Source organism: Marmota monax, unplaced genomic scaffold (genome assembly GCF_021218885.2).
Source record: "Marmota monax isolate L192 unplaced genomic scaffold, Marmota_monax_Labrador192_F-V1.1 WCK01_AAM20220418_F8-fsc00157, whole genome shotgun sequence".
NCBI lineage: Eukaryota > Metazoa > Chordata > Mammalia > Rodentia > Sciuridae > Marmota > Marmota monax.
The window spans coordinates 843,333-866,732 of NW_026694573.1; the positions used below are offsets into that span (position 1 = coordinate 843,333).

Here is a 23,400-nt window from a genome sequence, read left to right on the forward strand (position 1 = left end):
ACAAAATCAGCTCTCTGAAGTTAGAAAAGCTATCTGAATCATGCCTCTTCCTAAAAAAGTTTGGGGAATGAAATTTGCAAATAGAGATCAAAACCCTCAAAGTCAATACAAGAGAAAATAAATAAATAAAAGAATAAGAGGCAGAATAACATCCCTCTCGACAGTGAAAGTATACTAGAAAGACATGCCTTAAAAACAGAACAAAACTGGCATGTTCTGTTTCATAGGATGCTAGAAGACATGGAAAACTAATAGAGGTCATCTCAGAAGTGGGGATTAGAAATAAAATAACAACTGATAAATGAAGACTTATTCAAGAAGAAACACAAAAATGAATAAATACAGCAATGTCTTAATAAAGAAGATGAAAAAAGTTAAATTCAAAAAGAAAAAAAAAAGGATTTATAAAGTGACAAAAAACTGTGTAGGCAGCATGATTGTGGCACCCCACTCCATTGATTGTGATTCCAACTCACACTTGAAGTTTCTGCAGGACAAAGTCTCTCTTTTGCCAGTGGGATCCCTTGTAGGGGGACCTTTTATAGGCATCCCTGTACAGTTGGAACTTGAGGACTAACTGGAGACATCCCACAAGGCAAAAGGAGCCCCTGGTCACATCTACTACCTGGAGAGACTGTCCAGAGCCTGGATGAAGTGGTCCGTCCCTGAGCTGTCCTTTTCAGGGCTCTCCATCAGAGACATGGTGGCAAAGACCACATCACTGGCAAGGAACTTATGCTTGAACCCAAAATGGATGCTGAAAGTCTGCACACGCATGTCCTTCATCCTGTCAAGGGAGGAAGCAATGTGGCTGTCATCCACAAGTGGTAGCCAAGCTTTCACAGAGATAGCAGAAGACCTGATATCTCTCAAAAGTCCTTATTAATGTTCTTATCATGACCACTCTGCTCAGAGGATGAGGTGGGTCAGAATATCCAGACATGCCAGCCTTGCAGCACAGAGCAGGTGAGTACCTCATCCACAGCTGTTTGGCTACCTAGGGCAAAGCAATAAGTAGCTGTTGGGCCAATGGTACAGATAGGGTCATTTCTAATGCCCTAGCATATGTGCTGGGAGCTGGCTGGGGCTTGAGGACTCAGACACAAAGGTTTCAATGGTACTCAGGACCTGGTTTGGCAAAAAAAGCTCACCTGGACATGGCTCTAGTGGCCTGTTTCCTATTTCCAGTGAAGAAGGATTTGGTTAATCTCACAGATCTGTACCACAGCCTCAGAATTTAAGGCTCCTAAACCTCATGGGCACTTTAAGAAGATATATATATATATATATATATATTTTAATATTTATTTTTTAGTTTTCGGCGGACACAACATCTTTGTTTGTATGTGGTGCTGAGGATCGAACACGGGCCGCACGCATGCCAGGCAAGCGCGCTACCGCTTGAGCCACATCCCCAGCCCCAGAAGATATATTTTTTAACCCAAAGAGAATTGAACACTTCAGGAATGGCCAGATTCAGATCATACTCATTTGTACATTTTAGGGTTATTTTTGCATTATTTCAGAAATATGGCTAAAGCAAAAGCCCTAGCTTTATTTTTGGTAGTAAAAAATTCAGTTGTTGGGTGCAGTGGCGTACACTTGTAATCCCAGCAACTCGGGAGGCTAGAGGATGGCAAGTTCAAACCCAGCCTTAGCAACTTAGCAATGCCCCTGAGCAACTCAGCTAGACCCTGTCTCTAATGAAATATAAAAAAGGGCTGGGGATGTGGCTCAGTGGTTAAGAGTCTCAGGGTTCAATCCCTGGTTACAAAAAAAAAAAAAAAAAAAAAAAAAAAACCCAAACAATAAGAATAGCAACAACAAAAAGAATTCTGTTTTGTTTATCGTAAGAAATATTTTCATGGAATTAGACAGAACTCAGCAATATTTATTTGAAATTAGTTCAAATCTGTGAAATTAAATCAGTCAGAATGAAGTCTTTATTATTAAAAAAATAAAGAAAAAGAAATCAAACCACCAAAAGATGCATTTCGTATAACAAAATATATAAAAAATGGGAACCAAGTGACAGAATGAAGAAGATAACTAAATATGAGATTTAAGAAATGCTGATTCTATCCATCTTACTTGTTACAAACGGTCCTCTCTGTTTTTCCACAGAAGCCATAACTTTAAACAAGCTTAATCAAGGAAAAAAAATGTTTACCCAAATTTATTTGCAGACTCTTCAATCATTTCCCGCAAATTTTCCTTCAAGGAGATGTCCATGGACTGAAACTTCTGCTTCACCTGTTTTAGAGGAAGCCTGGAATGAACAAGCCCAAGGCATATGACTGAGACTGTTAACACCCCAACAGTATGGAAAGAAGACTGTAATGGGGTCATCATGCAAGTCATTGAGGGATGTCCTAGAACATGCTGAACATTCTGGGATCTAGAGGGGGAAGAACTAATGGTGGAACATGCAACAGCTTCATTTTACAACCAAGTGAGTAACAACAAAGCTGAGGGCTTTTTCCATGGGGAGGTAGGAAAGGTGGAGGACAGCAGACCAAAGCAGTCACTTACCCCATGTCTGCAAGGAACTCCTGGAGTCGTTTTTGCCCATGCACAGACCACAGCTTGAACCTGGCTGCAGTGTAGCTGGTGTTACACAGGCTGTCATGGAGAGACCAGTGCTGGTAAAGCACCAGGCGGAGGCTGAGTCCAAAGTCAAGGAATATAGGTGGTACCCACTGCCTGCTACCCACCTGAAGATGCACAATGACTCACAACCTTGTCAGTGCATGGCCCTTCTCAGAATTCTCAGCAGAGGCCTGCTCTTCTCATGGGGCCCTCCCTTGATAAGCTTGCATTCATAACCAGGTATGGGGGGCTGCCTGGATAAGGGTAACCTGGAGCTCTTTGACCTGTATAAGGACTATGTGAGGTACACTATTATCCTACTTTGATAGATGGAGAAACTGAGGTGCAGGGATTCTGAATGCCCTATATTGTGGTCATGAAGAACAGTGGTGGCAACATAGGACATGGAAGAATGTCTGCCATCCTGTTCTGCCCTTGCCTGCTCCACCTAGCTCAGCCTACCCACCATCTATCCTTTCTAAGAGCACTCCATCAGGACACCAACCAAGAAGCCTCCACCCTCAACCCTCTTTTTGAATTCACCCTTCACCATTTATGGTCCCCTGAGCATGGTTGTGACTGTGGATGGTCCTCATCACAGGCCTCTCCTCCACAGGACTCATGCTAGCACTGCCTGCTTTCCATGGTCATGCTGGCACCCTGCCACCACTTCTCTGGATTCTTGGAGTATCCTGTCTTCATGCCATTCCCTTCCTCCCAACTCTGGGATCCCAAGAGTTGCTATCCTCTACCTCAACTCTCCGTGGCTTCCCACACAACCCACACAGTTCTGTGGCTACCAAATATGCCAGAAGGGAAGTAGGATCTGGGATCTAGAGGGGAAGAACTAATGGTGGAACATGCAACAGCTTCATTTTACAACCAAGTGAGTAATAACAAAGGGAAGTAGGCAGGGGCCCCACCCAGTGACTAAGCAAACAGCACCTGCTGAGCAAAACACTGGAGATAGTGATGCTACCTGAAGCCTGAAGGCCTGGGCTACAAGGATACTCATATTCAAAGGAGATCCGTGTACAGTCCACAGAGAGGGTGTTCTCCTCATCTTCATTTCGGTGGTTGTGCCGGGACACATGGCGCTGCAGGATGCCAACATCTGTCACGTACTTCATTCTGTAAAGACAGCACCACAGGCTGGACCATCTTCTTATTGCCCACCATGCAGGCCATCCCTATATAACGACTGAGGAAGTATGGCCACCTACTACATAGATACCAAGTAGCCAGGGTAGAGCAGAATGGGCTGGGCAGGGTGGAGTAGCTGGGTGGTATGTGATATGACTTGGGGGTGGGTACTGCAGAGACCTGGCCAGGCTGCTAGCCAACATAATTAAGTAGACAGATTCCATAAGTGACAGCAAATACAGGTCAACACAGGAAGTGCTACTAAGTGCACCAGGGTGGGCAGCTCCCATTCCAGGTCCCAGAGGGCCACCAAACAGGATGGTGACAACAGGCCTCACCTCAGATGAGGACAGGAACCTGCCACTGCCTGAGCCACTGTTTCTAGAGCCTACCTTATACATGTATATACCCTATACTGCTCTTCATAGAAGGGGGACTGTGGCGCAGAGAGGTGGTAGGTTGTGGTAATGCGGCAGTCCAAGCAGTGGCTCCAGGTCTGAGGCTTGGGGCTCTCAAGCTCCTGGTTTAACCAGCAGGATTGAATTGGGTGGGGCAGGGGAAGCAGGATATAACATGCATAGGGCCTCTTCAAACTATAAGTGGAATCTAATGATCAAGCAGTGGCTATGCCAGATCGCTCAGGAACATTTTTGTGTGTCCCCTGGAAGAGGATCAGCACCTCAGGGTTGAGGTCCCTGTCGATTCTCTTAAGATGTCCCACATGATGGCCAGAGGAGGCTAAGCTATCCCATGAAAAAGAGGGGATGGGAAATGATACATGGTACTGTTCAAGGCTCCACCCCTGCCCCAGTGTCCATGTCCTGGGATAGTCTTTCAGCTCTGAGTCTAATGAATGGAGAATCTTCCACATCCATCAAGGGGCAAAAAGAGACTTTGCTTCATATCAGCCCTTCTTAAAATTCTCTGGAGCCTTCCTTTGCCCTTGTGATCAAACTCAAACTCCCTGGCACCCTCACTCCCCAGCTCCACCTTTCTTCCCTCATCTGCCTAATTCTCATCTCTCCCTTAACACCCCATGGTCTCCCATGGCCACCCCTCAGCACCTGCCTCTAAGCCCCAGCACCAGAACAGGGGAGACTACGTTCCATCCTCCAAACACTGGTTCCATCTAGTGGACTTCTCAGGGTGATGAAGAGGCCAAAGCAGGCCACAGACACTAAGTTCTTCTTGGTGACAAGGGCACATCTCAAGAAGGAAGGTCTGCTCCCTCCTCTTCTCCACAGGAACCTACAGTGATGTTCCTCCCTGCTGCAAACTCACGCTGTCACATAGTCACAGGATAGGGCTAACCCTGGAAAATAAGGGAGCACATACTTACTGAGTGATCTTGTCTTGTACCCACTGGTCTGTCAGTCCAACAATGGCCCACCTAGAAAGAAAGAAGGTAATGGAGCTGACTACATCCCACTTGGGCTTGGCAGGACCTGTGTTATGGAGCCAGGTAACAGGATGGACAGCCCTGGCTCAATATACCCAGGAGTATCCTGTCAGCATGGCCTCCCAACTCACTGGGCATTCCCTGCCCAGGAAATCTTAAGTAATAATCTTTGAACTTATTTTCTATTATGATAACATATTAAATTTGTACCTTTTGTCTAAAGGACCAGGGGCTATCTCAGGCCAGATTTTCCCCTGGATATTGAAGAAAACACAAGGTTAGGCTCCCAGCACCAGAGCAATGATTGGACAGGCATAAACTGACACAGGCCAGATAAGAACCATTAGGGCATCTGCCAGTATAATTGAGTTTTCTGTGTTTTTGTCACAGATTAGACATGAAGATACTAGGCTTATGCTAGTAAGAGTATCCAGTGAAAGACACGCTGTAAACACCCATGCCCAGCTCCCCTTCATCTCCTGTTAGGGCCAGGCTGCTAGTGGTTCTGGGACAGAAATCCCAAAATAACATGGTAGTCAGGTACAATGTCACTGTTACAGGGCTGCTGTTCCCTCCTCCAACCACTGGCTCCATCTAGTGGACTTCTCAGGGTGATAAAGAAGCCAAAGGAGGACCTTTTAGGCTACAGCTTGCCTCCAGTTAATGCGAATGGTGTTTATTAATTCAGGACTAAGCCATCAGACTGAGGATAGTTGGTGGGCACATGAACAAGCGCTGACACACAGTACAGGGATAAGAGCTGAAGACTGGCAGAGGCCAACAGGCCAGCACCCTCACATTCAGGCAAGGACAGAACTCCTTGGTTTACTGGTGGTTCTACACAACTCCATTGGCTGTCCTAAAGTCCTAATTCCACAAAGACCAATATAATTACCGGAGTGGGTGGTGAAAGCTAGGAGGGCCTTGGTAGATGTCGTATTGCAGAGGAGAAAACAAGGACCCCAAGCAGCAGGCTAATGTGATGGAGTCAGCCACACCTACACACTTCTCACTCAGAGAAAATGTAGAATTTATTTCTAGATCAACCCAAGTTGACAGTAACTGGCTTAGGCAGGTCTGCAATCTGCAGAGAGAAATCAGAACCATTTTCTGTGTAATATTTTACCATGTGACAGGGCTGCAAGGATGCTTAGTGAGGCTGCCTCATTCAAATATCACACTCCTTTGGCTGCCTGAATTTACCAAGTGCAAGGCTAAGCAATGAATTAGGAAGGGCGGAGCTGCACTTCAGTCCCAATTTTCACCCCCTGAGTTTGTGTAAAGTCCCCAGAGCTTCATGGTTAGGAAGACCAGGGTCATACATAATCTCAGATGGGCTGTTTTAGACATTCCTGGTTGGTGGAGGGGGCTACATACCACAGCATGTCATTTAGGTCCTTGGACATCATCCATGCCAGGTCAAACATCACCATAGCTGACTGCAAGAAAGCAGAGAAGCCTGAGGCCAAAAACGGCTGCACTCATGAGAAAGGCAACACAACTAGGCCAGACCTAGGCCAGCAGAGTCCCAGTCAAGCCCCTGAAGACCAGGGTGCTTGGGTGGATTTCAGCTTAATGTGATGAACAAGCCCACATTAAACTGAGGGGAGAAAGACTGAGAGAATTCAACAGACCTGTACATTCTCCTCCACTACTTAAAGTCATTATTATCTGTATACTTTGTTGTTGGCAAGGGAAGAGTGGGAAGAAAGTGCTACCCAGGGGGCAGCCCAGGTGCAGCATTAGGCAGGACCTCTATATATCTCACAGGGTTCCTTGGTGATATCTGAGGCAAGTACTACACCTGGATGTCAGAAGAACACACTGTTTGCCTGGCTTTGTATCTGCCCTCCTTCTACTTGGCTGGCAGTTTCAAAGAAGGAAGGTAAGACCAGGTGAGGCAGGGCCCTTGTTCCAGTTACCTGCGTATTAAAGAGGGAAGAGCCTCTGGACCCCAGTAAAGGTCTTTCCAAAAGGGCAGTCAACAGATGGAAGCATTTAGCAGGCCCAACAGAGAATGTGGGTTTGGTAGGAGACTGTGGGAGAATTGGTGTCTGATCAAGACTCTAAAGTCCTCTTAGCTGTAAGATCCTGGGCTTCCTCCAGAAAAACGATTTCAAAGGGAATTATCCACATATATGGAGGGAGATGGGCATCTTTTCTGAGTGCCCATCAACACCCTCCCTATCCACTGCTTAAAATTTTGTCATTTGCTGGGATAGAGCAGAGAGGGTCAAAAGATGATCCTTCAAAAGACAATGGAGGGCTGGGGCTGTAGCTCAGTGGTAGAACACTTGCCTCCTACATGTGAGGCACTGGGTCTGATCATCAGCACCACATAAAAATAAACAAATAAAGATACTGTGTTCATCTACAACTAAAAAAATAAGAAAAAAAGACAAAAAAGACAATGAAACCTTGAAAATAAAAGGGACATGGGAAATACAGTGTTCAGAGTTCAAGATTTGAGACTCCATTTCTAAGACTATATATATAGGATATTTTATTGAAAAATTTTCTTTTGTTTTGTTTTTGGTACTAGGGATTGAACCCAGGGGTGCTTAACCACTGAGTCACATCCCAAAGCCTTTTATTTCTTGACATAGGGTCCTACCAAGTTGCTGAGGCTGGCTTTGAACTTGCAATCCTCCTACGTCAGCCTCCTGAGGCACTGGGATTACAGATGTACACCACTGTGCCCAGCTGAAAACTTATTTTCTAGGACTACTTATGGCCTTGAGCTCTGCTCAACAAGAACAGAGTCAATACAGTATGTTTTTTATATTAAATTCTGTTCTATAGGGGCTGAGGTTATGGTTCAGCGGTAGAGTGCTTGCCTCTCACATGCAAGGCCCTGGGTTCAATCCTCAGCACCACATAAAAATAAATAAATAAAATAAAAAGTTATAAAATTAAAAAAAATCTGTTCTATAAAATACACACATTGATATGCCATTGTAAGTCTAAGGTTTTATCCTCTGGCACAGAGGATTACATGTTTTTGATGAACAAATATAATAGCTGCTGTTCTTTGCACACCTATAGGATGCAAGGAACCATCCTAACAATTGCCTCTGAAATGAGGATTACAGATGTTCCTCAACTCAGGAATATCCCAACAAACCTATCAGAAGTTGAAAATACCTAATCTGTCTACATGGTACACTACAGAGTATTGGTTGTATATCCTCATGATACCATAACTGACTAGAAGGAGCTTTGGCTTGGTGTCACTGCCCAGCATTGCCAAAGAGTATCAGTAGCCCAAGAGAACATCAAAATTCAAAATTTGATGTATGTAGAATATTTATTATATTTTATGGAATGCAGTATTGCCTTTTTTTTTTTTTTTTTTTTTGGTACTGGGGATTGAACTTAGGGGCACTCGACCACTAAGTCACATCCCCAGCCCCATTTTGTATGTTATTTAGTCTCACTGAGTTGCTTAGGGTCTGGCCATTGCTGAGGCTGGCTTTGAACTCACAATCCTCTTGCCTCAGCCTCCTGAGCTGCTGGGATTACAGGAGTAAGCCACTGCACTCGGCTGCCTGATTCTTAAATAAAAAATAAACCAATTATCTTTAGAAAAATATTAGTAGTTACTTGGGATGCTAAGGCAGGAGGATTGCTTGAATTCAAGTCTAGCCTAGGCAACATAGTGAGACTGATTTCATCTCTAAAAAAATTAGAAGCATAATTTCTACTAAATATGCATGGTTTTCACACAACCAAAAAGTAAGTAAGTAAATAAATAAACAAATTGTGAACTATTATAACTTGGGAACTATCTGTATTCTCTTCACTTTATCAAGGAAGAACTCAAGAGAAGATAAACCACTTGCCCAAGGGAAGTAGAAATGTGGATCTCAGAGTCAAACCAGATTTTCTTGGCTCTAAAACCTCTGTTCCTTCCTCTTGTTTTATGATAATGACCCCTAGAATCAGAACTTTCTGGTGAGTTATACCTATCCTGACTTACCGATGTTCCATGATATTCATATTGCTCGTAGTCAAAGAGTATGTCTCTTCTGTAATGACATAAAAGGTGAGTCCTTTAACAGGAAGCTGAATATTTGAAAAAATGCTGAAACTTCACAGTCTTTAAAGAAATACAATTGTGGTACTATTTGGTACTATTTGTTTTCACTTATTGATCTTTAGTAGAATGTATTTACACAACACTCAGTAGAGAGTGAAATAGACATAAATTGCTTGTGGCAATGTACAGTGTAAAACAACGTGGTTCTAGGATTCCACTTCTGAGAAATTAACCCAAAATAACAATCCAAAGGAACAATTAAGAAAAACATACCGTGTGTACAAAGTTCTTCATTGCAGCCTTACAGTCTTGTGATAGCAGAATATTGGAGATAACAGAGAGAAAACCTGACCTTTTTTTTTTATTTTTTATTTTTGTGGTGCGGGGATTGAATCCAGGGGGGTTGGATTTGATAGGTACATACTGTATACATGTATGGAAATATCACACTAAACCTATTAATATGTATAATTAATATATGTTAATACAAAAAGATTTTTTTTAAAAAGAAGGGAAATTGTCTATTAAGTACTAAGAAGTTTATAAGGGCTGTTCACAATTATTGAAATGGCTATATTAATTGGAAAAATGCAAAATTAGATGCATATTTTGATTATATAAATATGTATAAGTATGGATAACTCAGGAAGAGAAATCCAAACCCAGAATTTCTTTGAATTAGGTGACGTAATTTCACATTATCTTTTTATAGGAGGGGGCAGCCTTCCTTCCTACAGCCAGAGGACAAGAGGACAGGCTCTTTACCTCAACTGGAACAGCAGGAAACAACAGGCAGATGGCCCAGTGAGAACTTAATGGAGAGATTTAGCAAGGAATTCCCCTAGTGCCCATCTCAATGACACTGCTACATATTCATCTCAAGCTAGAATAATCCTTATAATACTTTCATTTTTAAAAATTTTGTTTTTCTTACAATTGCAATAGAGAGAGGAATTATGGGTAACTCAATTCTCAGTTTCCATTTACACTTTATTTCCAAGGAGAATTTATACAATTGGCATCTACTTCACTTATAGATTTTGTAAATAAAAATATACACGTCTAAAAAACTTAATTAAAAAGAGCCAAGGGCCATCACCCCTAACAAATGGCATAGAATTGGGAGAACTTTGGGTCTATCACTCTTGGAACCAGAGAGCAATAAGGGAGGTGACTCAAACTCACATCTGATGCAAGTAGCCACAGGCTCACTTCTGAAGCAGTTGGCCCTGAGATTCAAAACTAAAGGAATTGTCTTTAGACGGAAAAAAAATGCATGCAACACCTAGGAAAAATAAAAGGTATCTATGGCACCACAGAGCTCAAGGAGAATGGGATCCTGGTACTGGGGGAGCTACTGGATGCACAAAACTCACCTCCGTGCCTCCCACTCTCTCCTCTGCCTCCTTTTCATGGTTTGCTGCACTATCTCCTGAGATAGAGACAAGAGAACAAAAACTTTATCAGCAATGCCAGGAATTTATCCCCACAGCCTAAGAAGATTACAATTTAGCAGAAGCCACTGGGCTCAGACCTCTGAGGAAGAACAAGGGTCAACTCCGACCCCTTTTGGCCCCTACATGCTGCAGATATGGTGGACAGAAAAGCAGAGACTTTCCTAGCACTGGCTCTACTCTACATTCTGCATCTGTTCATCCCAGCTATCCATAGCATAAGCCCACACTGCCTTGTATCTAGGTCCCCATTATGATTTACAATCTCCCAAGTGTAAGCAACAATTCTGATTTTACAATCTCATTTAATCCTCACCACAGAGGTAGGGTAGGTAGTATGGTAGTTTTTAAAAATTTATGGTCCCTGCCAGTTGTGATGGAGCACACCTGTAATCCTAGAGGCTTGGGAGGCAAAGGCAGAAGGAACACAAGTTCAAAACCAGCCTGGCTAACCCAGCAAGACCCTGTCTCAAAAATAGAAAAGAACTGGGGGTGTAGCTCAGTGGTAGATTGCCTTTGGGGTTAAATCCAGTACTGCAAAAGATAGAAAGAAAGAAAGAAAAAAATCCACGGTCCCAATACTTTGGCCTCAGGGAAGTTAGAGTTTAAATATTTTCCCCTATGTCTGCTAGGTATGACTAAAGTCCCTGGACATTATAGATAAAAACAAGCTAAGTGAGACTCTGAAAGGTAGAGGCAAAGGTAGAGCAGTTAGGAAAAAGGGGCCTGAGGAATGAAATAATGGCACGTACTCTGGGTTTTCTTGTTAGTTCATGTATCTCAGATTTGAACTAAAGAAGCTGGCAATTTGGAAACACTAATAGATTCAGACAAAAAACTACCCAACAAAAGCTGCTCTCACTAGTCAAAAGACAAAGAAGGTGCAGCACTGCCAGGCAGAAAAGTTTTATGCACTAACCACTTCAGTCAATATCACCCAAAAGGCTGATCAGGGGCTAAAACGCCCACTCCTGTGAAGCTGTAACAATGCACCCCAAATCTCTGCCAGGGGCAGAAGAGCCAAGGAGGAAGCTGAGACTGCCATTCCCACTCCAGTGGTGAGGGAATCAGAACTTCGCCCTCACTTTTCAATAGTGAGGTTCCCTTCTCCCATCTTGCTAGGTGGTGTCAGAAAGAGAAAGTAGGGGGCGTGTACCTTCACTGCCCAATGATACAAAGGAGCCATTCCCCTTACGTGTTATAAAGATCAAGTGTGAAACATGAACTACCTCTACTTGGCATCACCCATCTCTTAGGCATGCCGGAGGAGGGTCAGAGAGAGTCAAATTAAACAGAAAATTTAAATAAGACCTAGAAAGGAGATTGAGGAAATTATGTGCTTGTATGAATATGGCAAAATGAATCCCACTATTATGTTTAATTATAATGTACCAGTAAAAAGTAAACTAGGAGATTAAAAAAGATGCAGAGATTCATAACATAATAAATGTCTAGGTTTCACTCAAAAATCCCTCATCACACCAAGAGCTAGGATGATCTCAAAGTGAATGGGGGGAAAAAAAAGGCAACCCAAAGGGGCCAACACCAAGATGACAGAGATGCTAAAATTATCTGACAAAGATTTTAAAGTAGCCATCATAAAAATGCCTCAACAAGTGATTGCAAACATAACTGAAACAAAAGAAAAACAAGAAGTTTTAGCAAAGAAACAGCAGATATAGAGACAAATGGAAAGTTTACAACCCAAAATACCACAATTGTACTTAAATTAACTCAGTGAAAGAGGCTTAAAGCAGAATGTAGGAGTCATCAGGAAGAAAGACAGAAATTACCTTGTCTGACCAAGAGAACAAAGTTAGATAAAAAATAAAAAATAACAGAGCAACAGGAGCCTGTGAGGCTGTAACAAAAGATCTAAGGTGTCATAAATGTCCTGGGGGGACAGGAGAATGGACTGAATAGATATTTTAAAAAGTAACAGCTGAAAATTTGGCAAGACAAAAAACTAGCTTGGCATGGTGGCACATGCAGGTAATCCCAGCTACCCAGGAGGCTGAGGCAGGAGGATATCAAGTTTGAAGCCAATCTTGGCAACTTAGTGAGACCCAGAAAAAATAAGAGAACTGGGGAGATAGGTCAGTGGTATAGTACCACTGGGTTCAATCCCTAGTACCACCACCACCACCACCACACACACACAAAAAAAGACAAAAAAATGACATAAATCTATATGTGAAACCCAATAGAATAACCCAGGAAATCCACATCATGACATGCAATTAAACTTATGAACACTAAAGCAAAAAATAATAAATAAAAGCCAAAGAAAAATGATATTTTGCCTGTAAAGGAAAATAATTTGAAGGAGGATATCTCATCAGTGACCATGGAGATCAGAGGAAGTGGCACAATATTTTTAAGTGATAAAGGAAAATAACTATTAGCCTTGAATTCTATGTCTAGTAAAAATATATTTCAGAGGGCTGGGGCTGTAGTTTAGGGGTACAGTATAGTACATGCCCAGCATGTGTGAAACCCTGGGTTTGATCCTTAGCACTGTAAAAAAAAAAACCAAATCAAACCAAACCAAACCTTTTCAGAAATAAAGGGAAAACTAAAGAAAGTCTTAGAATACACAAATATTAATCAGAGTGAAGCAGAAGAAGTGGCAATAGTAATATCAGAGAAAAAGAGAGGGACACTAAATACACACAAAAAAAGAAGTCAAACATCCAAGATCACACAGCAATCCTAAATGTGTAGGCACCAAATAAAAGAGCTATAAAATATGTGAAGTAGGGGCTGGGGTTGTGGTTCAGTATAGAATGCTTGCCTAGCATGTGTGAGGCACTGGGTTCGATTCTCAGCCTCACATAAAGAAATAAATAAAGGGCCACCAACAACAAATAAAATATTTAAAAAAATAATAAAATAAAATGTGAAGTAAAAACTGATCAAACTGAATAGAGAAATAGACAAATCTACAATTATAGTTTGAATCTTTGACACACCTGTAATCATAGTGACTGGGAAGGCTGAGGCAGGAGATGGCAGGTTCAAAGTCAGCCTCTGTAATTTAGTGAGGCCCTAAGCAACTTGGAGAGATTCTGTCTCAAAACAAAAAAAAAAATGGGCTGGGGATGTAGCTTAGTGGTTAAGTGTCCTGGTACGGGAAAAAAAAAAAAAAAAAAAATTGAAAGAATAACTAAACAGAAAAGCAGCAAACAGAAGAACTCAAAACCACTATGAATTAACAGTAAATGACATTTCTACTCTATCCAACAGCAAAAAACACATTTGCTGCTGTCTCACATGGCCTGAGATTTCTTAGACCCTCCCAAACATGGTGCATTGTAAAGTCTTATTCACTCTTCTTGTGGCTATAGGATGCTGAGGGACTATTAAGTTGGTCAGGATAGCCATGCAGTAGCTGCCTAATTGAATGGAATATTCACCATGTTGAGCACGGAAGAATGGAATAGCCACCAGATTGTATGGAAGATATATACAATGGGGAGAAGGTCCTGGCTTGGAGCCACCCTGGCATCCTAGATATCTGACATGAAAGCTATGACTTCTCATGATTCCAGTTTCCAGTTTCTTAGTTCTGAGATGAGGCCTCAGATATTATACAGCAGAGCAATGCCCAAATTCCTAACCTACAGAATCTATTAGTGTAAGAAAATGGTTGCAATAAGCTGCTAAATTATGGGATATTTTGTCTAACACAGTAAGAAACTAAAACACTTAAATTTGATTATTTTATTCATATTACAGAGGCAAAGAGAGGTGAAATCATTTTACCAAAGGTCACACAGCAAGTAATGGCAGGCTCAAAATTTGACCTCAGGTGACCTGAGTCAGGATATAATGGCACATACAGATTAAGTGTAATTATGCTTATTATAGAAGAATGACATCTTTGCTGGGGTCCAGCTCTAAATTTACCTTTAAAAGACAAAACTTTTCTTGACCCCATGCCTTCTATGCTCTTTTTTTTTTTTTTTTTTGGGGGGGGGGACGGGGAGTACCAAGGATTGAACTCAGGGGCACTTGACCACTGAGCCACATCCCCAGCCCTATTTTGTATTTTATTTAGAGACAGGGTCTCACGGAGTTGCTTAATGCCTCGCTTTTGCTGAGACTGGCTCGGAACTCACAATCCTCCCACCTCAGCCTACCAAGCTGCTGGGATTACAGGCATGCGCCACCATGCCCAGCTCCTATGCTCTCTTTATAGCAAAACTCTTTGAAAAAAGTTTATAATATATTGTCCCCAAACCCCTTGAGTGTGTATCCCATTAATAAAATATTTCTGATAATATACTCTAACACACACACACACACACATAAATCAAATACAAATCTTAATTACATAGAAGTAGTCTTCTCAAAAATGTTTAATCTTATTAAAATCGAGCCTCTAACTTACAAATTCTAGAAAATGCATAGATGGTGGAACAAGTTAAATTACTCCACGAAGGAACAAGAGTCAAAAATTAAAAAAAAAAGCCAAGCATGTGCATGGTCCTAGGTTCAATCCCTAGTACCACAGAAGCATAATGCACATAATTAATTAGAGTGGAAAGTTCCAAGACTCTTAGCTGTTTCCAGGGAAAACCCCACTAGACACTAATATTTAGGGCTCAATAAAAAGCAGCTCATCAATAGTTGAGGGAATGTTGATGGGTGCTGTGGTGCATGCCTTATGGTCCTAGCTACTTGAGAGGTTGAAGCAGGATTGCTTGAGTTCAGGACTTTGAGACCAGCCTCAGCAATATGGCAAGGCCTGTCTCAAAAAAAAAAAAAAAGAAACAAAACAACAACAAAAAAAGTGAGGTATGTTAGCACACACTTGAAGTTCCAGTGACTCAGGAAGTTGAGGTAGGAGGATTGCAAATTGGAGGCCAGCCTGGGCAAATCAGCAAGACCACCCCCCCCCCCGCCCCCAGAAATTTATCAAGACACTGTTTCAAAATAAAAAAATAAAAAGGAATGGGAGAAAGTACTAGGGTGCCCTGGGTTCAATTCCCAGTACCAAAAGACAAACAAACAAACAAAAACAACAGAAAGAAAGAAACAAAAAAGGAAGAAAGAAAGAAAGAAAAAAGTAAAGGAATGCTATAGAAAAGGAGAACAAAAAAGAAGAGAACAAAAAAGAAGTCTTGGAAACCAGAAGATAAAAGACCAAAATGTCTGCCAGAAAATAGAAGAAACATATAAAGAACTGGGCAAGAGGAACCAAGATCTGAGAGTGGGTTCAGGAGATTTCCCTTGAGACTACCTCAAAGCTCTACTGAAAGTGGTGGAGCCAAAGGAAAGAAAGTCAGGAGAGAAGAACTTGCCACTTAGCTTTGAAGGACATGGACTATTCTCCAGATAGAGATTGTCCTGAATGTCCCAAATATAGCTCAAACAGTGGCATTAAAACACATGCCCTTGGTATTGGCACCAAAACAGACACATAGATTAGTGGTATAGAATAGAAAACACAGAGACAAACCCACATAAATACAAAAACATACATTGGAGAAAAGATGGCCTCTTCAACAAATGGTGGTGAGAAAACTGGAAATCCATATGTAGCAAAATGAAATTAAACCCCTCTCCGCACAAAACTCAACTCAATGTGGATCAAGGACTTAAACACTAGAACAGAGACCCTGAAGAAAAAGTAGGCCCAAATCTTCACCATGTTAGCTTAGGAACTGACTTTCTTAATAAGACCCCTACAGCACAAGAAGTAAAATCAAGAATCAATAAATAAGCTGGGCATGGTAGTACATGCCTGTAATTTCAGCAGCTAGGGAGGTTAAGGCAGGATGATCACAAGTTCAAAGATAGCCTTAGCAACTTAGCGAGGCCCTAAGCAACTTGGTGAGACCCTGTCTCAAAATAAAAAATAAAAAGAACAACAACAACAACAAAAGACTGGGTTAGTCATTAAAAGCCCCTGTGTTCAATTCCTGGTACCAAAAAAAAACAAAAAACAAAAAACAAACAAACCAATAAATGAAAATCTTTACAGCAAAGGAGACAATAATGTGAAGAGAGAACCTACAGAATGGGAGAAAATCCTTACCACATGCACCTCAGATAGAACATTAATCTCCAAAATATTAACATAAAAAAAACACACGCAAAAAAAACACAACAAAACAAAAAAATCCAACCCAATCAATACATGGGCTAAGGAACTGAACAGGTACTTCACAGAAGAACAAAATACAATCGATCAACAAATATATGAAAAAATGTTCCACATCTCTAGCAATTAGAGAAATGCAAATCGAAACTACTCTAAGATTTCATCTCACTCTAGTCAGAATGGCAATTATCAAGAACATAAGCAACAATGTTGGCGAGGATGTGGGGAAAAAAATACACTCATACATTGCTAATGGGGGGGCAAATTGGTGCAACAATTATGGAAAGCAGAGATTGGAGGTTTATACCCACAGGACTTAAAATCAACATACTATAGTGATGCAGCCACATCAATGTTTATAGCAGCTCAATTCACAATAGCGAAAGTATAGAACCAATTTAGGGTGTCCTTCAGCAGATGAATGCATAAAGAAACTGTGATATATGTGTGTGTATATATATAGAGATACACACACACACACACACACAATGTGGTATATATATTTCAGCCTTAAAGAATGAAATGATGACATTTGCCAGCAAATGGATGGAGCTGGAGAATATCATGCTAAGCAAAATAAACCAATCCCAAAAAACCAAAAGCTCAATGTTTTTTCTCATATGTGGATGATAATTCACAATAAGTGGGGCAGGCTAGGGAAGAGTAGAGGTACTTTGGATTAGACAGAGGGGAGTGAAAGGAGGGGAGGGGGCATTGGGGTAGGAAGAACAGTAGAATGAATCAGACATTTATTACCCTATGCGTATATATGACTACACGACCAGTGTAACTCTACATCATGTACATTCAGAAGAATGAGAAGTTATACTCTATTTATATATGACTGTCAAAAATGCATTCTACTGTCATGTATAACACGAATAATTAGAACAAATAACAAAACAAAACAAAAAAAAATATGCCTTGGAAATGTCAGGCTGAGGATGAAAGGCAGACCCTAAGATATTCCAGAGGCAAATTCTAAGCTGGGCATCAAGGATCAGGGGCCAACAGACCTTGATGTTAGAGAGGACTTCCCACCTGCTATTCTACTTCTAGCAGAAGCCATAGTGTTGGGCATGCCTTTCTTGTTGGTCAAGCCCAAGACTGCAAAGTAGTTCAGACTCAAGGCCCACACAGCAAAACCCACTCATATCCTCACACACAAGATGTCTCTCCCAGAGTCATTGTCTGGAAAGTAAGCCTGGTCAAGGGACAGACATATGACTCCTTGGTGATTGCATAGAGTGATTCTGTAAGGGCAGAGGAGAAGGGAGAGGACATTTCTGTCATTTATTATTTCTCTATATCATTAAAAAAAAGTGTGCTGCCTAATCATATTGCTGAGCTGTCCTAAATTTTATTTCATCTGATAGGATCCTACTGTATAGATAAGGAAGCCACAACCCACAGAAATCCAGTAATCTGCCTGAAACCAGAGCCGGGGATAGTAAAGCCCATGGTCAGTATTATACTGCTAATTCTTCTACTTCTCACTGTTCTGCTGCTCCCAGTTACCACCCTGGGCCAGGCAGGCTCTGGAAATGACCTCTGAACTCTGAGAATTTAAGTTTCTCCAGAATATGATGAGAGGTCCAAACATACCTCTTCTAACCGTGTACGCTTCTCAGAAGGCTCTGACCCATCACTGTCATTTCCTGAATGTTCTTCATTCTCTTCTTCTTCATCCCTAAAGATGTCATCATAGGCAGGAACTTCAAGGTCATCATCTTGTTTAATGAGTAATTTGATCTAAGTTTAAAACAAAAAACAATCAAGTTTCTCCACTCCTCAACAGAAAACCATTCATCATGATGTTTTTTTTCCTTGTAGAATCTTAATATTTCCTAATTAGCTGACTCATAAGTTTCCTATATATACAAAGAGTCACCTGTATGAAAAGAGTTCCAGACTTCTCAGGTTTATTCTTGTTTTCATTACTACTTAGTGAGGCTTTGAAGTTGCAATGTAGAAATTATGAAAATCTGAAAGCAACTTTTTTAAAACCACCTACTATTTGAGTCAGGAAAAACAGTTCCTTCTTATGCCACAAATCAACAAAATGAATGTTCCTCAACTTGGGTGCTAATGGAAGATGTGAAGATGCTGCTATGGTTTGGATATGGTATGCCCCCAAAGGTTCATATATTGGAATCTTGGTCCCCATTGTGGCAGTATTGAAATGGTAGAACCATTCAGAGGTGGAAACTAGTGGAAGCTGATGGGGTTGTGGGGTTTCCACACTCACAAGTGGATTAATGTTGTTTATCAGGGGTGGTCAGATCTTTTGGGAGTAGATTAATTCCAGCGAGTGTGGGTTGTTACCAAGCTTTCTCACCTATTTTGCTACATGATTGATCTCTGTCTCTCTCTTTCACATTCCCACTATTAGGATGCAATTCACCATGAGGCAATTCACAGAACTAAGCAAATGTGGTGCTATGCTCTTGAATTTCCAGAACTGTAAGCTAAATAACCTTTTTAAAGGAACTCAGCCTCAAGTATTTTCTTATAGCAACACAAAATGGACTAGCCCTAAGTGAATACATCTATTGTCTCTAAAAGCAATTCCAGATTGATTTATTATGGAGAGATTTCTCCTATGAGAATTTTGGGGTCTGACACCTTGTGGGTGAAAGATCAAGTCAAAGGATGTAAGTGGCTGCCCTGAGCCAGGTTGTACGCTTAAAGCTCAGGGATTCAAAGGATAAGCACAGTAGAAACTGTACTTTTAAGTCTACAAAGTTCTGGTCCTTACATTTTCCAGGTCAAATACATTTCACAAACTTCACCAATTCATTTAGCACATACCCAAGAACTAGGTGCGCCATGTTTCTCATCAAAGATGGACATGACCAGGTTTTTATACTTAGGTTACTCCCAATTCCGTAGGGGAGTTGGACACACACTTGCCAAGAAGACCAGGTAAAACACTGTATATGGCATTAAAAGGTATAGACAGGTTGAGGGGAGAGCATAACAGAAGGGAGGCCCAAAGACTTGCATACCTGGGTGTCATTATACACATTCACAACGTTGACTGGCCTGTGGGTATCACACACAAAGAATATAGTATCTTCATCAGGTTGAAGAATGTCCAATAGGTCTACATTAGCTCCACAGTTTATGAGAATAAAATAACGAAACTGAAAAAAGAAGTGAGACATTATAAAGTAACTTCACTTTACCACATTAGAACTCTACATCCTTTTGCTGAGATACATTAAATCCCTGATATGTGGCAAGGTCCAGAGGGAATGGCAAAGGGCTTGAGAAGTGGCCAAGGCTGGCTTATGCCAAGTGCTTTAACATACACAATAGGTTCTTCTTTTCTAAAATAATACTGTGAAGTAAGCTTTGGGGCAAGTCCACTTTCTTAGGAACACACTGAGGCTCAGCAAACCCAAGTCTCAGGCACATGGTCAAGAAGTTAATAAGAATCTGGGCATGGTGGCACATCCCTGTAATCCCAGTTATGTGGAAGGCTAAGTTAGGAAAATCTCGAGTTAGAGGCCAGCCTGGACAACTTAGCCAGACCCTAACTCAAAATAAAATTTAAAAAGGGCTGGGGATGAATCTCAGTGGTAGAGTGCTTGTGTAGCATGTAGGAGGCCCTAAGTTCAATCCCCAATATTGCGAAAAAAGAAGCTAATGAAGGGAATCTAAGACATAAAATGTGTAATGTGGTTTCTCCAGATCTTATTGTATGGTATTGCACCAACTCTCTGTGTTAAGAGAGTTGCATGGGTTTAAGTTTTTGGCAAATCTCAGATAGCACATAATTTTCAGGGCATGTAAGTATTAAGTTGTGCTGTATAACTATAGCAAAACCTTTCCTTGTGGATACCCACTGGTACAGTCTCTTATGACTGAAACTCAAAGAGATTATTTATCCCTGCCACAACAAGTCTTAGCATTATCCAGGGACTCCATGTACACTCTTCCATGCCCTCCCTATGGGCCCCACAATGTCCCATCTTTGCCCCATGCAGAGGTAAGAGTCAGCCTAGTTTCTATGCTGAAAATCCTAAGGGAGAACATATCCTAGATTTAAAACTAGAAACTGGAATGCATTTTCTTGGAGAGATAATATATGATAGTTGTGTATTCTAAAATAATTTTAGCCAGGCATGGTGGCACATGACTGTAATCCCAGTGACTTGGAAGGCTGAGGCAGGATTACAAGTTCAAGGTCAGCCTCAGCAATTTAGCAAGGCCATAAACAACTTAACAAGATCCAATCTCAAGATAAAAATTAAAAAGGGCTGTGGCTAAGACTGGGGTTGTGGGTCAGTGGTAGAGTGCTTGCCTAGCACATGTGAGGCTCTGAATTGGATCCTCAGCACTATGTTAAAAAACAAAAACAAAAACTAAACACTGTTAAGTAAAAAAGGCTGGGGATGTGGCTCAGTGGATAAACCATCTCTGGGTTCAATTGCCACTACCAAAATAATAATAATTTTAGTGAGGCTAAACTGCTAAATTCCAAACAAAGGTGACTCTAAGAAGAGTCAGATTTCTGCAAAATAAGTTCAAAGTTATATGCTGTCCATGTTCACTATCTTTTTTGGTTAATTCTGTCTTTACCGCTTGAGAGTAAGTCACCAGTATACATAGCATGCTTTTCTCTTCCACATTGCCTATTAAAGTTGATACTTAAATATAAACGTACTGGGAAATTACAAAGACAGCTAAGTATTAGGAATTGGAACTGAGTACAAAAAGCTTATTTATTCTAAAACATATCTTTCATACCTGTTCCTTATGTTCAAGAAATGCAGTTTCAAGTTCTTGCCACCCAGAGACTGGAACCAGTGTATACTGCACGTGGTCACACTGAAACAGGGCCTGAGAGAGAGTTTTTTCAAAGATTATCTTATTTAGGATGTATAGAATTTACCTTGAAATGCCCTAGAAAAAACTAGCTGGGTTGAGACACAAAAAATATGGGATAAGCTAATATTGGTAAAACACTAAGGAAAGAAGCCAGGTGGTAGGGATGTGACTGTTAAATGTATAGATCTGTCATTTTGTTGAATTTGTCAAATTACCAAAGAAAAACACTGTGAGAAAATCTGATTTTACTTCCAGGTATTCTGAAAAATTCCTGACCCAGGCTCAATGTAAAAAGTGTACCATATATTGTGACCACTCTGGAAAGCCATATGGAGATTCCCCAGAAAACCTGGAATGAAACCACCAATTGACCCAGTTATACTCAAAGGACTTAAAATCAGAATACTATAGTGAAAGGACCACATCAAAGTTTATAGCAGCTCAATTCACAATAGCTAAGCTATGAAACCAAAGTGGGTGCCCTTTAACAGATGAATGGATAAAGAAAATGTAGTACATGTACACAATGGAATATTACTCAGCCATAAAGAAGAATGAAATTATGGCATTTGCTGATAAATGGATGGAACTGGAGACTATCATGCTTAAGTGAAATAAGCCAATCCCCAAAAACCAAAGGCCAAATGTTTTCTCTATGCAGATGCTAATATACAATAAGGAGGTGAAGGGAAGAACAGAAGTTCATTGGATTAGACAAAGTGGATTGAAGGGAAAGGAGAGGAGATGGGAAGAGAAAAGACAGTAGAATTAATTGGACATAACTTTCTTATGTTCATACATGTTCATACATGACCAGTGTAACTCCACATCATGTACACCACAAGAATGAGAACCTAATTAGAATAAGTTATACTCTATATATCTATAATGCATCAAAATGCACTCTTATGTATATCCCAAAAGAATAAAAAATAATAATAAAGGCAGAAAAAGTGAACCATATCAAAAATCAAATTAATAATCTTCCGTAATAGACTATGGACTCCTGTGTTTCTAATACTGATTATGACAACATTATACTCTCTGTTGTCACCGATTCATCTCTCTCTCAAACCCCACATTTGACAGGCCACTACAGGTTCAAAGGTCTCCCAAATTAAATCTTTTTTTTTTTCCGCCTGGGTTGTTATAAAAAGATACTAATAAGTATTTTTACGTAATCTTTCTCTGACCTCCAAGACTGTCTATACAAGGAGGTGACCTCTTAGTCGCCCTTCTCTCACCTGCTCCTCACCTCCCGCCCTGCTCCTTCCCATCCTAGGCCTGCCTTACACCTCATCTTCTGCTCCTGCCCAGAAGTCCCTCACCTCTAGCCTCGCTCGCCCTCCTTTGGTCCGCAAAGCTCACCTGAAGTATCTTGCAGGCGCACAGAGCGTCCACGTCCGAGGCCACGAAGAGAAGGACCCTCTGTTTGGACAAGAGCGGGTGGATTGAGTACGGTAACCCGAACCCCGGCTACTCCCAGCCCTCTTGGCCTGGCCCACCCATGGCCTCACGTCCTCACTCCTTCTTCCCCACCCAAGGCCTTAGCGAGGGTCCTGGACTGGGAGTCACCTGGCTCTGAACCAGCTCGTAAAACTCCTTGCGGAAATCGGACACGAACATAGCAGCGGCGGCCCAACACCCTCGGCTGGGGCTGAGACACCAAGAGCCCCGGAGGCGGTCAAGACTCCCGCCAAATCACAGCCCTTCCGATTGGCCCAGGTAACCAACCAATAGGTTGTTTGTTTCCTCGCCTTTCCTCTTTTATGATTGGGCCATTTTGGGGAAAGGCAATCGCCTTCCGCCATTCGAGGCTGGAAAAGTACCC

The 23,400-nt window shown here is 41.4% G+C and overlaps 1 protein-coding gene across 1 annotated transcript in view; it reads right to left on the minus strand.

Annotated features, from left to right (window-relative positions):
• Cdc45 (cell division cycle 45) overlaps window positions 1-23,400 on the minus strand; it is a 31,759-nt gene extending 8,359 nt beyond the window's left edge. The window contains exons 1-13 of the mRNA XM_046421052.2: window positions 23,145-23,400; window positions 22,938-22,997; window positions 21,489-21,581; window positions 19,742-19,879; window positions 18,339-18,485; window positions 10,547-10,602; window positions 9,111-9,159; window positions 6,509-6,570; window positions 5,072-5,122; window positions 3,601-3,720; window positions 2,533-2,664; window positions 2,171-2,269; window positions 626-787 (exon numbers count right to left, since the gene is read on the minus strand). Coding sequence (XP_046277008.1) covers window positions 626-787; window positions 2,171-2,269; window positions 2,533-2,664; window positions 3,601-3,720; window positions 5,072-5,122; window positions 6,509-6,570; window positions 9,111-9,159; window positions 10,547-10,602; window positions 18,339-18,485; window positions 19,742-19,879; window positions 21,489-21,581; window positions 22,938-22,997; window positions 23,145-23,195 — 1,220 coding nt within the window. The 5' untranslated portion in view covers window positions 23,196-23,400. The remainder of the gene's footprint in view (window positions 1-625; window positions 788-2,170; window positions 2,270-2,532; window positions 2,665-3,600; window positions 3,721-5,071; window positions 5,123-6,508; window positions 6,571-9,110; window positions 9,160-10,546; window positions 10,603-18,338; window positions 18,486-19,741; window positions 19,880-21,488; window positions 21,582-22,937; window positions 22,998-23,144) is intronic.